The sequence below is a fragment of the Microcaecilia unicolor genome, chromosome 2, assembly GCF_901765095.1.
Source record: "Microcaecilia unicolor chromosome 2, aMicUni1.1, whole genome shotgun sequence".
In the NCBI taxonomy this organism is placed as follows: domain Eukaryota; kingdom Metazoa; phylum Chordata; class Amphibia; order Gymnophiona; family Siphonopidae; genus Microcaecilia; species Microcaecilia unicolor.
The window spans coordinates 11564566-11576999 of record NC_044032.1 but is presented as its reverse complement, the minus strand read 5'-3'; the positions used below and the strand labels follow the sequence as shown (position 1 = coordinate 11576999).

Here is a 12434-nt window from a genome sequence, read left to right as displayed (position 1 = left end):
TGGACCCTTGTAAGGCGCAGACTCATCTGTACATCCAGTAAGGGTTCCTTAGGGTACAGTAGTAGTAGTAGTAGGATTCTGGACAAGGGTTATAGGGCAATTGAAGGGGATGAGTGTCACAGAGTTCAAGGGATCTGGGGAGACTTTTAAAAGGGAACCGTACTGGTTTTTAATTTTTTTTTCTCATTCTGTTTGTCTTGCAGCAGTTTCTGGGAGGCGTTGGAGGTGCAGAAGATCTTCCATTGGCAGAGGAAGCCGCTACGATCCTATGCAGAGCCGGTGAAGGAATCTAGAGCAAGACTTTTCCACCAGCCGCAGTATGGGAAGAACCTGTGAAACCAGGCTGGGAAACACAGAACTGACCGGACTTGCAGTGGGATCCACTCTGCTGAACTTATTGCTAACATTTGTCTATTGCAGCAGAGTGGAAAAGTCCATAAGGAATGTCCTGTGAGTTATGGATTCAAGTCCAACTACCCTGTAAAGCAGCTTTAAGGAAAACCGGTGTAAATAGGCCTGCAATCCCTAAGAGGGTCTTAAAGGGATAACTGGCAGGTCTGGAGGGGTGAGGTTTAGCAAATGGTGGGAAAGAATTGAGCCAAACATCAGGGGAGTTCAGGGGGTATTACTACCCAGGAAGCAGGTGAAACTCGGGAGAGGTCAGGAACCCAGAAGGAGGGTGGTGCTGGCAGCAGTGAGGGCAGGGGTTGTCACTGGCTGGGAAGGCCTAGAGTTTGGGGAGTGCAATACAGGGTGAAGCATCCCAGGAGCTAAGGTTAGCCCCAACTTTGAAAAACAGGAACAGTCCGGTGGAGAGAGGAGGTAATGAAACTGCAAATACCCTGCATGGGACTGGGAAGATAGGTTCAGAGGATGCCGTGCTCTGATGGAATATTCAAAATTGTCCTTGTTTGGGGGTGGAGGAGTCCGAAACTGAGGGATGTTATGAATGCTGCTGGTGGTGGTGGGGGGGGGGGGGGGGGGGGGGGGGGGTGTCCAGAGCATCAGGAAGAGGTGAACTAGTCCTATGAGAGTGGGGGAGGGGTAGTGCTTCCTGGGAGATTGGATTGGCCTGCAGACTGAGCTAGGGAGGAAAATAACCCCTTTAGAGCCAGAGATGGAGGCCCTAAAGAAGAGTAATCCAAGGAAGGGGATGATAAAGCAGGTTACTGACAGTATGATATACTGCCTTTCTGAGGTTTTTGCAACTACATTCAAAGCGGTTTACATATATTCAGGTACTTATTTTGTACCGGGGCAATGGAGGGTTAAGTGACTTGCCCAGAGTTACAAGGAGCTGCAGTGGGAATCGAACTCAGTTCCCCAGGATCAAAGTCCACTGCACTAACCACTAGGCTACTCCTCCACTCATTCCACCAATAAGAGCCAACCTCATCAGTGATGTCACAATGGCTTGATTGCCCAATACAGTTCCCCAGGATCAAAGTCCACTGCACTAACCACTAGGCTACTCCTCCACTCATTCCACCAATAAGAGCCAACCTCATCAGTGATGTCACAATGGCTTGATTGACCGATACTTGGCTCACTTCTGATATTGTGATGTCATAAGGGAAATGAATAGTTAAGCTCTGGAACTCTTTGCTGGAGGATGTGGTAACAGCGGTTAGTGTATCTGGGTTTAAAAAAGGTTTGGACAAATTCCTGGAGGAAAAGTCCATAGTCTGCTATTGAGACAGATATGGGAAGCAACTGGTTGCCCTGGGATTTGTAGTATGAGGTGTTGCCACGATTTGGGTTTCTGCCAGGTACTTGTGACTTGTCTTGGCCACTGTTTGGAAAACAGGGTACTGGGCTAGGTGGACCAATGATCTGACCCAGTACTTTTGGTGGGTTGTCTGGTTGGTGAAATTGTCCTTTGGTTGCCCTCTCTCTGATGTTTGCTGGTGGCATAGATACTGCACCTTTGGCATGAATTTCACAGAGGATGCTCTTCAGCTTCTGGCACTGAGGGTTGGTTTGGAAGTTGATAAGCTCCTGCCACATTGCTCTTCCTGCTTGTGCATTCTCCTTTTCAAGAACCACTTTACACAGAAATTCTGAGGATGCCATCTTCTGGGGAATGTCATGCAACCTTTTAATTTCCTTGAGGAGAAGTGAACAGACATCAGATTAAAGGAAAGAACATTTTCTCACAACAGGAATTAGAGCAAGTCTTAAACTGATGTTCTGCCATATCTCTTCTCAGATATCTCCCCCACTTCATGCTGGTAACTTTTCATGTATTCGTTAATTCTCCGAGGACAAGCAGGCTGCTTGTTCTCACTGATGGGGTGACGTCCACGGCAGCCCCTCCAATCGGAAACTTCTCTAGCAAAGTCCTTTGCTAGTCCTCGCGCGCCCGCGCGCACCGCGCATGCGCGGCCGTCTTCCCACCCGAAACCGGCTCGAGCCGGCCAGTCTTCTTTTGTCCGCACTCGGTACGGTCGTGTTTTCGCCGTGTCGAGCCCCGGAAAGTCGACCTCGCGCGTCCAATTTATTTTTGACGTGTTTTTCTTCGGAAAAGTCTTTTCAAGTGTCGGGAAGTGCTCCGGAAACCCCCCCTCCCCGGGTTTCGTGTTAATCCTCCCCGTACTTCCAGCTTTTTGCCCCGATAAGTTTTCTTTCGTCGTCGGGGTAGGCCTCTTTTCGGCCTCGGTCGAGATTTTCTCCCTTACAAATTTTTTGGTGCTCTTTTTCCGTCATTTCGGACTTTGATTTCGCCGGCGCGATTTTTCCGCCCATGACATCGAAGCCTTCCAGCGGCTTCAAGAAGTGCACCCAGTGCGCCCGGGTTATCTCGCTCACTGATCGACACTCGTCGTGTCTTCAGTGTCTGGGGGCCGAGCACCGCCCTCAGAACTGCAGTCTGTGTTCCCTGCTTCAAAGGCGGACTCAGGTAGCGAGATTAGCCCAGTGGAACGTGTTGTTCTCGGGCTCTTCGTCGGCATCGGCACCGGGATCTTCGAGTGCATCGACGTCGTCAGCGTCCAGACCATCTTCCTCGGCCGCCCCTGCATCGAGTGCATCGAGGCATCGGGCCTCTGCATCGGCGCCGAGACATCGGATAGCTGCATCGACGTCGGTGGTACCGGGACCTCGTCTGCTGATGTCGTCGGACGGTGGTGCATCGTCAGGAGTGCAGGTGAGGGCTGTCCATTCCCCTGCTGGTGGCGGTGAACCTTCGGGTGGGTCTCCTCCTACCCTGAGGGCTCCTGCGGTACAGCCCCCCCGAGACCGACCTCCTTCGGCCTCGGCCCCGAGGAAGCGACGGCTGGATTCTACGTCCTCCTCGTCGGTGCCGGGGAGCTCCGGTGACATGCTTCGGAAGAAATCGAAGAAGCATCGACACCGGTCGCCTCCCCGCGTCGGCACCGAGAGCTCTGGGTCGCCGAGGGAGTCGGCACCCAGCAGGCATCGGCACCGAGAGGACCGCTCACCCTCTGTTCAAGAGGTGTCGATGCGCTCCACTCTGGACAGCCCGGAACAGCCTCCTCGCCCGGAACAGGTTCTGACGTCGACGCCTGCATCGACCTCTTTGCCTTTCTCTGCAGCCGCTCTGAACGAGAGCCTCCGGGCCGTTCTCCCAGAGATTCTGGGAGAGCTGTTGCGCCCTACCCCTCCGGTACCGGCGGTGCTTGCGCCTCCGGTACCGTCGAGCGTGGCGCCGGCTGGCCCATCGCCCGGGGTGAGGTCCCCGACGTCGGTACCGCGTGCGGTGCCGACTGCGGCCACCTCCCAGGAGGGCTCCCCGACTACGTCGGCGGAGGGAGCTTCGCCGATGCGGGCCAGGGAGTCTACCTCTCGACGCCCCCATCGTGGACGTGGCTCCACCGAGTCGAGCCGGGCGAGGTTGCAGACACAGGTTCGTGAACTTGTGTCTGACACCGAGGGTGAGGCCTCGTGGGAGGAAGAAGAAGACCCCAGATATTTCTCTGACGAGGAGTCTGAGGGTCTCCCTTCTGATCCCACTCCCTCTCCTGAAAGACAGCTTTCTCCTCCTGAGAGTCTGTCTTTCGCTTCCTTTGTCCGGGAGATGTCTACGGCCATCCCCTTCCCGGTGGTTGTGGAGGACGAGCCCAGGGCTGAAATGTTTGAGCTCCTGGACTATCCTTCTCCACCTAAGGAAGCGTCCACTGTTCCCTTGCACCATGTCCTAAAAAAGACATTGCTTGCGAACTGGACAAAACCTCTAACTAATCCCCACATCCCCAAGAAGATCGAGTCCCAGTACCGGATCCATGGGGACCCAGATCTGATGCGCACCCAGTTGCCTCATGATTCTGGAGTTGTGGATCTGGCCCTAAAGAAGGCTAAGAGTTCTAGGGAGCATGCTTCGGCGCCCCCGGGCAAGGACTCTAGAACCTTAGACTCCTTTGGGAGGAAGGCCTACCATTCCTCTATGCTCGTGGCCAAAATCCAGTCTTACCAGCTCTACACGAGCATACACATGCGGAACAATGTGCGGCAGTTGGCGGGCTTGGTTGATGCTCTCCCCCCCGAGCAGGCCAAGCCTTTTCAGGAGGTGGTCAGGCAGCTGAAGGCGTGCAGAAAATTCCTGGCCAGAGGGGTGTATGACACCTTTGATGTTGCGTCCAGGGCCGCTGCTCAAGGTGTGGTGATGCGCAGGCTCTCATGGCTGCGTGCCGCCGACCTGGAGAATAGACTCCAGCAGCGGATTGCGGACTCGCCTTGCCGTGCGGACAACATTTTTGGAGAGAAAGTCGAACAGGTGGTAGAGTCTCTCCACCAGCGGGACACCGCATTCGACAAGTTCTCCCGCCGGCAGCCTTCAGCATCTACCTCTACAGGTAGAAGATTTTTCGGGGGAAGGAAGACTGTTCCCTACTCTTCTGGCAAGCGTAGGTACAACCCTCCTTCTCGACAGCCTGCGGCCCAGGCTAAGCCCCAGCGCGCTCGCTCTCGTCAGCAGCGTGCGCCTCAGCAAGGCCCCGCGGCTCCCCAGCAAAAGCAAGGGGCGAGCTTTTGACTGGCTCCAGCAGAGCATAGCCGACATCCAAGTATCAGTGCCGGGCGACCTGCCGGTCGGGGGGGAGGTTGAAAGCTTTTCACCAAAGGTGGCCTCTCATAACCTCCGATCAGTGGGTTCTGCAAATAGTCCGGCAAGGATACACCCTAAATTTGGCCTCAAAACCTCCAAATTGTCCACCGGGAGCTCAGTCCTACAGCTTCCAGCACAAGCAGGTACTTGCAGAGGAACTCTCCGCCCTTCTCAGCGCCAATGCGGTCGAGCCCGTGCCATCCGGGCAAGAAGGGCTGGGATTCTATTCCAGGTACTTCCTTGTGGAAAAGAAAACAGGGGGGATGCGTCCCATCCTAGACCTAAGGGCCCTGAACAAATATCTCGTAAAAGAAAAGTTCAGGATGCTTTCTCTGGGCACCCTTCTCCCCATGATTCAGCAACACGATTGGCTATGCTCTCTGGACTTGAAGGATGCCTACACACACATCCCGATACTGCCAGCTCACAGACAGTATCTGCGATTTCAGTTGGGCACACGCCACTTCCAGTACTGTGTGCTACCCTTTGGGCTCGCCTCTGCGCCCAGGGTGTTCACAAAGTGCCTAGCTGTGGTAGCAGCGGCACTTCGCAGGCTGGGGGTGCACGTGTTCCCATATCTCGATGATTGGCTGGTGAAGAACACATCCGAGGCAGGAGCCCTGCAGTCCATGCAGATGACTATTCGCCTCCTGGAGCTACTGGGGTTTGTGATAAATTACCCAAAGTCCCATCTTCTCCCAGCGCAGAGACTCGAATTCATAGGAGCTCTGCTGGATTCTCGGACGGCTCGCGCCTATCTCCCAGAGACGAGAGCCAACAACTTGTTGTCCCTCGTCTCGCGGGTGCGAGCGTCCCAGCAGATCACAGCTCGGCAGATGTTGAGATTGCTGGGCCACATGGCCTCCACAGTTCATGTGACTCCCATGGCCCGCCTTCACATGAGATCTGCTCAATGGACCCTAGCTTCCCAGTGGTTTCAGGCTGCTGGGGGTCTAGAAGACGTAATCCACCTGTCCACGAGTTTTCTCGAATCCCTGTATTGGTGGACGATTTGGTCCAATTTGACTCTGGGACGTCCTTTCCAAATTCCTCAGCCACAAAAAGTGCTGACCACGGATGCGTCTCTCCTGGGATGGGGAGCTCATGTCGATGGGCTCCACACCCAAGGAAGCTGGTCCCTCCAGGAACGCGATCTACAGATCAATCTTCTGGAGTTGCGAGCGATCTGGAACGCTCTGAAGGCTTTCAGAGATCGGCTGTCCCACCAAATTATCCAAATTCAGACAGACAACCAGGTTGCCATGTACTATGTCAACAAGCAGGGGGGCACCGGATCTCGCCCCCTGTGTCAGGAAGCTGTCAGCATGTGGCTCTGGGCTCGCCGTCACGGCATGGTGCTCCAAGCCACATATCTGGCAGGCGTAAACAACAGTCTGGCCGACAGACTGAGCAGGATTATGCAACCTCACGAGTGGTCGCTCAACTCCCGAGTGGTGCGCCAGATCTTCCAAGCGTGGGGCACCCCTTTGGTGGATCTCTTCGCATCTCGAGCCAACCACAAAGTCCCTCAGTTCTGTTCCAGGCTTCAGGCCCCCGGCAGACTGGCATCGGATGCCTTCCTCCTGGATTGGGGGGAGGGCCTCCTGTATGCTTATCCTCCCATCCCTCTGGTGGGGAAGACTTTGTTGAAACTCAAGCAAGACCGAGGCACCATGATTCTGATTGCTCCTTTTTGGCCGCGTCAGATCTGGTTCCCTCTTCTTCTGGAGTTATCCTCCGAAGAACCGTGGAGATTGGAGTGTTTTCCGACCCTCATCACGCAGGACGAAGGGGCTCTTCTGCATCCCAGCCTCCGGTCCCTGGCTCTCACGGCCTGGATGTTGAGAGCGTAGACTTTGCCTCTTTGGGTCTGTCAGAGGGTGTCTCCCGCATCTTGCTTGCTTCCAGGAAAGATTCCACCAAGAGGAGTTACTTCTTTCTATGGAGGAGGTTTGCCGTCTGGTGTGACAGCAAGGCCCTAGATCCTCGCTCTTGTCCTACACAGACCCTGCTTGAATACCTTCTGCACTTGTCTGAGTCTGGTCTCAAGACCAACTCTGTAAGGGTTCACCTTAGCGCAATCAGTGCATATCATTACCGTGTGGAAGGTAAGCCGATCTCAGGACAGCCTTTAGTTGTTCGCTTCATGAGAGGTTTGCTTTTGTCAAAGCCCCCTGTCAAGCCTCCTACAGTGTCATGGGATCTCAATGTCGTTCTCACCCAGCTGATGAAACCTCCTTTTGAGCCACTGAATTCCTGCCATCTGAAGTACTTGACCTGGAAGGTCATTTTCTTGGTGGCAGTTACTTCAGCTCGTAGAGTCAGTGAGCTTCAGGCCCTGGTAGCCCAGGCCCCTTACACCAAATTTCATCATAACAGAGTAGTCCTCCGCACTCACCCTAAGTTCTTGCCAAAGGTCGTGTCGGAGTTCCATCTGAACCAGTCAATTGTCTTGCCAACATTCTTTCCCCGTCCTCATTCCTGCCCTGCTGAACGTCAGCTGCACACATTGGACTGCAAGAGAGCATTGGCCTTCTACCTGGAGCGGACACAGCCCCACAGACAGTCCGCCCAATTGTTTGTTTCTTTTGATCCCAATAGGAGGGGAGTGGCTGTAGGGAAACGCACCATATCCAATTGGCTAGCAGATTGCATTTCCTTCACTTACGCCCAGGCGGGGCTGGCTCTTGAGGGTCATGTCACGGCTCATAATGTTAGAGCCATGGCTGCGTCGGTAGCCCACTTGAAGTCAGCCTCTATTGAAGAAATTTGCAAAGCTGCGACGTGGTCATCGGTCCACACATTCACATCTCATTACTGCCTGCAGCAGGATACCCGACGCGACAGTCGGTTCGGGCAGTCAGTTCTTCAGAACCTGTTTGGGCTTTAGGATCCAACTCCACCCCCCGAGGGCCCTGTTTGTTCTGTTCCAGGCTGCACTCTCAGTTAGTTGGTAAATTTTTTAGGTCAATCTCAGTTATGTCCTCGCCGTTGCGAGGCCCAATTGACCATGGTTGTTGTTTTGAGTGAGCCTGGGGGCTAGGGATACCCCATCAGTGAGAACAAGCAGCCTGCTTGTCCTCGGAGAAAGCGAATGCTACATACCTGTAGAAGGTATTCTCCGAGGACAGCAGGCTGATTGTTCTCACAAACCCGCCCGCCTCCCCTTTGGAGTTGTGTCTTCCCTTGAGGTGTATTGTCTTGCTACATACTGGACTGGCCGGCTCGAGCCGGTTTCGGGCGGGAAGACGGCCGCGCATGCGCGGTGCGCGCGGGCGCGCGAGGACTAGCAAAGGACTTTGCTAGAGAAGTTTCCGATAGGAGGGGCTGCCGTGGACGTCACCCCATCAGTGAGAACAATCAGCCTGCTGTCCTCGGAGAATACCTTCTACAGGTATGTAGCATTCGCTTTCACTGTGAGCTACTTTACAAAGATCCAGCCAGCTTAGTCTGTGGCCTCCTTCCTTCCTGCCAGTCAGTGGTGTAGCCAGACAGCTAATTTTGGATGGGCCTGAGCCCAAAGTGGGTGGGCAAAATATTTTCTCTGCCCTGCCCTACCGCAAAATATAAATACATTAGCTAATAAGGATCTTCAAGCTCTGTCAGCTGAAGACTTTCTCTGAAGGTGGCCAGAACTCCCTTTTACCAAACTTGGCAGGCAGCAGCAACATCCGTAAGCCACTGATGCCAGCACCCTATCCTGCTGATAATCGAAAGAGAAAAACGCCTATATTTTGACCCAAATCGGGAGATAGACGTCTTTCTCGCAAAAACGCCCAAATCGGTATAATCGATTTAACTGCACTCCGTCGCAGGAACGAATAAAGGTGACAGGGCTTGTTGGGGGCGTGGTGAAGGCGGAATTGGGCCGTGGTTATCGGCCGAGCACAGATGGGCGCGCTCGGCCGATAATCAAAAAAATAAAGGCGTTTTTAGCCAGAATTTAGGACACTTTTGCTGGACCCGTTTTTCTCACGAACAGGCTCCAAAAAAGTGCCCTAAATGACCAGATGACCACCGGAGGGGATCGGGGATGACCTCCCCTGACTCCCCCAGTGGTCACTAACCACCTCCCACAAAAAAAACAAACAACCTTTAAACACTTTTTTTCCAGCCTGTATGCCAGCCTCCAATGTCATCCCCAGCTCCCTGACAGCAGTATGCAGGTCCCTGGAGCAGTTTTTAGTGGGTGCAGTGCACTTCAGGCAGGTGGACCTAGGCTCATCCCCCCCCCCCACCTGTTACACTTGTGCTGGTAAATGGGAGCCCTCTAACCCCCCCCCCCCCCCCCCAAAACCCACTGTACCATAAGCACTGCCATGCTGGGAAAAGACCAAAGGTCCATCAAGCCCAGCACTCTGTCTCCGACAGCGGCCAACCCAGGCCCCAAGAACCTGGCAAAAAACCCAAAATTTAATAACGATCAATGGACTTTTCCTTCAGAAATCTGTCCAGACCCCCTTTAAACTCAGCAAGGCCAGCTGCCGTCACTACCTTCTCCGGCAATGAGTTCCATTGTCTAACTACGCGCTGAGTAAAGAAAAACTTTCTCCGGTTTGTTTTAAACTTACCACATTCTAATTTCATCTTGTGTCCCCTGGTTCTATTATTGTTAGAAAGCGTAAACAAGCGCTTCACATCTGTCCGCTCTATTCCGCTCATTATTTTGTAAACCTCTATCATATCACTTCTCAGCCACCTTCTCTCCAGGCTAAAGAGTCCTAGCCGTCTTAACCTCTCCTCATAGGGCAGTCGTCCCATCCCTTTTATCATTTTTGTCGCCCTTCTCTGCACCTTCTCCAATTCCTTTTATATCTTTTTTGAGGTGAGGCGACCAGAACTGAACAAATACTCCAGGTGCGGTCGCACCATGGAGCGATACAATGGCATTATAACATCCTCATGCTTGTTTTCCATCCCTTTTCTAATAATAACATTCTGTTCGCCTTCTTAGCCGCCGCAGCACATTGAGCTGAAGATTTCAACGTCCTATCCACGATGACTCCCAGATCCCTTTCTCGGTCCGTAACTCCTAACGCGGAACTGTAATTCGGGTTCCTCCTTCCCACATGCATCACTTGTCAATGTTGAACTTCATCTGCCATTTGGACACCCAATCCCCCAGTCTCGCGAGGTCTTCTTGTAATTTTTCACACTCCTCCCGCGATGAGACGACCCTGGATAACTTTGTGTCATCTGCGAATTTAATTACCTCACTAGTTACTCCCATCTCAAGGTCATTTATAAATATGTTAAAAAGCAGCGGTCCCAGCAGAGACCCCTGAGGGACCCCACTAACTACTCTTCTCCATCGAGAATACTGGCCATTCAACCCTACTCTCTGCTTCCTATCCTTTAACCAGCTCTTAATCCATAATAATACACTGCCTCCGATCCCATGACTCTCCAGTTTCCTTTGGAGTCTTTCATAGTAACATAGTAACATAGTAGATTACGGCAGAAAAAGACCTGCATGATCCATCCAGTCTGCCCAACAAGATAAACTCATATGTGTATACCTTACCTTGATTTGTACCTGCCTTTTTCAGGGCACAGACCCTACAAGTCTGGCCAGCAGTATTTCCCGCCTCCCAACCACCGGCTCTGGCACGGACCGTATAAGTCTGCCCTCCACTATCCTCGCCTCCCAACCACCAACCTCTCTTCCCCCACCTGCTCCGCCACCCAATTTCGGCTAAGCTTCTGAGGATCCATTCCTACTGCACAGGATTCCTTTATGCACATCCTACGCATGTTTGAATTCCGTTACTGTTTTCATCTCCACCACCTCCCGCGGGAGGGCATTCCAAGCATCCACCACCCTCTCCTCTGCGGCACTTTGTCAAACGCCTTCTGAAAATCTAGATATACAATATCCAGCGGCTCCCCTTTGTCCACATGTTTGTTCACACCCTCGAAAAAATACAGTAGATTTGAGAGGCAAGACTTTCCTTCACTAAAACCGTGTTGACTTTGTCTCAGTAGCCCATGCTTTTGTATGTGCTCTGTAATTTTATTCTTAATAATAGCCTCCACCATTTTTCCCGGCACCGACGTCAGACTCACCGGTCTATAATTTCCCGGATCGCCTCTGGAACCCTTTTTAAAAATCGGCATTACATTGGCCACCCTCCAATCTTCCGGTACCACACCTGTTTTTAGGGATAAATTGCATATTACTAACAGTAGCTCCACAAGTTCATTTTTCAGCTCTCTTAATACTCTGGGATGAATACCATCCAGTCCCGGTGATTTACTACTTTTCAGTTTGCAGAACTGCCCCATTACATCCTCCAAGTTTACAGTGAAATCATTTAGTCTTTCTGACTCGTCCGCTTCAAATACCTTTTCCGGCACCGGTGTCCCTCCCAAATCCTCCTCGGTGGGGCTATGGTAATGGTGCTGGGTTTTGGGGGGGGATGGGTTTGGGGGAATTTGGGCGTCTCAGCACCCAAGGTAAGGGAGCTATGCACCTGGGAGGTAATTTAATGTTTATTTAAATTTGTAACAAGTGCCCCCTAGGGTGCCCGGTTGGTGTCTTGCCATGTGAGGGGGACTAGTGCACTACGAATCCTGGCCCCTCCCACGACCCAAAGCCTTAGATTTGTTCGTTTTTGAGCTGGGCCGCTTCAGTTTCGATTATCGCTGAAAAATGAAAACGCCCAGCTCAAAAACCGACCAAATCCAAGGCTTTTGCCTGCCACAAACCGTATTTTCGAAAAAAAAGATAGACATCCATTTTTTTCGAAAATACGGTTCGGCCCGCCCCTTCATGGACCCGTTCTCAGAGATGGACGTTTTTATACATGGGCGTTCGCGTTCAATTATGCCCCTCCACGCGTGCTTAGCTGTCAGTAACTCAAGCATGCTGTCACCGACTGCAGAGCTTGGTAGAAGGAAGTTCTGGCCGTCTTTGGAGGAAGTCCTCAGCTGGGGAGGCTTAGGATCCCTACCAGCTATACAGCAAGGGTCAGAACTGATGTTAGACATGCTAGGGCCCCCTCCCTTATCCCCTCTCCTCCCTGCCTTCCCTCCGATTTCCCAACCTGCCATTACTGTCACACCAACGGACCCTCACCAAATACAGAACAAGGGATCACGTATCAGAAATAAAAATATTTAGACAAAAATTGAACTAAGAACCCCAAAAAGTTAAACTTAGCATGCACTTCAACACTGGAGAAATAAAAATAGAAATGGATTTCCTTTCTCCTCAACACAATACAAACACATTTGCTATGTAGGATTTCCCAAAGCCAACATATTCCATTTAAAACATTCAAAATACATTGCTTTTTTCTACCTTTGTGGTCTGGACATTGTATTTTTCCATCATGTTGGTTGCAGTTTCTTTTCTGCTTTCCTGTCTGTC

The 12434-nt window shown here is 52.2% G+C and overlaps 1 protein-coding gene across 3 annotated transcripts in view; it reads right to left on the bottom strand.

Moving 5' to 3' along the window:
• Positions 1–12434, bottom strand: part of LOC115462766 (NACHT, LRR and PYD domains-containing protein 12-like) — a 113438-nt gene that overhangs the window by 85351 nt on the left and 15653 nt on the right. The window contains exon 2 of one of the 3 annotated variants that reach the window (XM_030192750.1): positions 1926–2106. The exons of 1 other annotated variant lie outside the window; for it this stretch is intronic. In XM_030192750.1, the coding sequence (XP_030048610.1) occupies positions 1926–2106 (181 nt within the window). Of the gene's footprint in view, positions 1–1925; positions 2107–12434 lie in introns of those variants that run through there. One more of the 3 variants, XM_030192752.1, reaches the window with a different exon arrangement.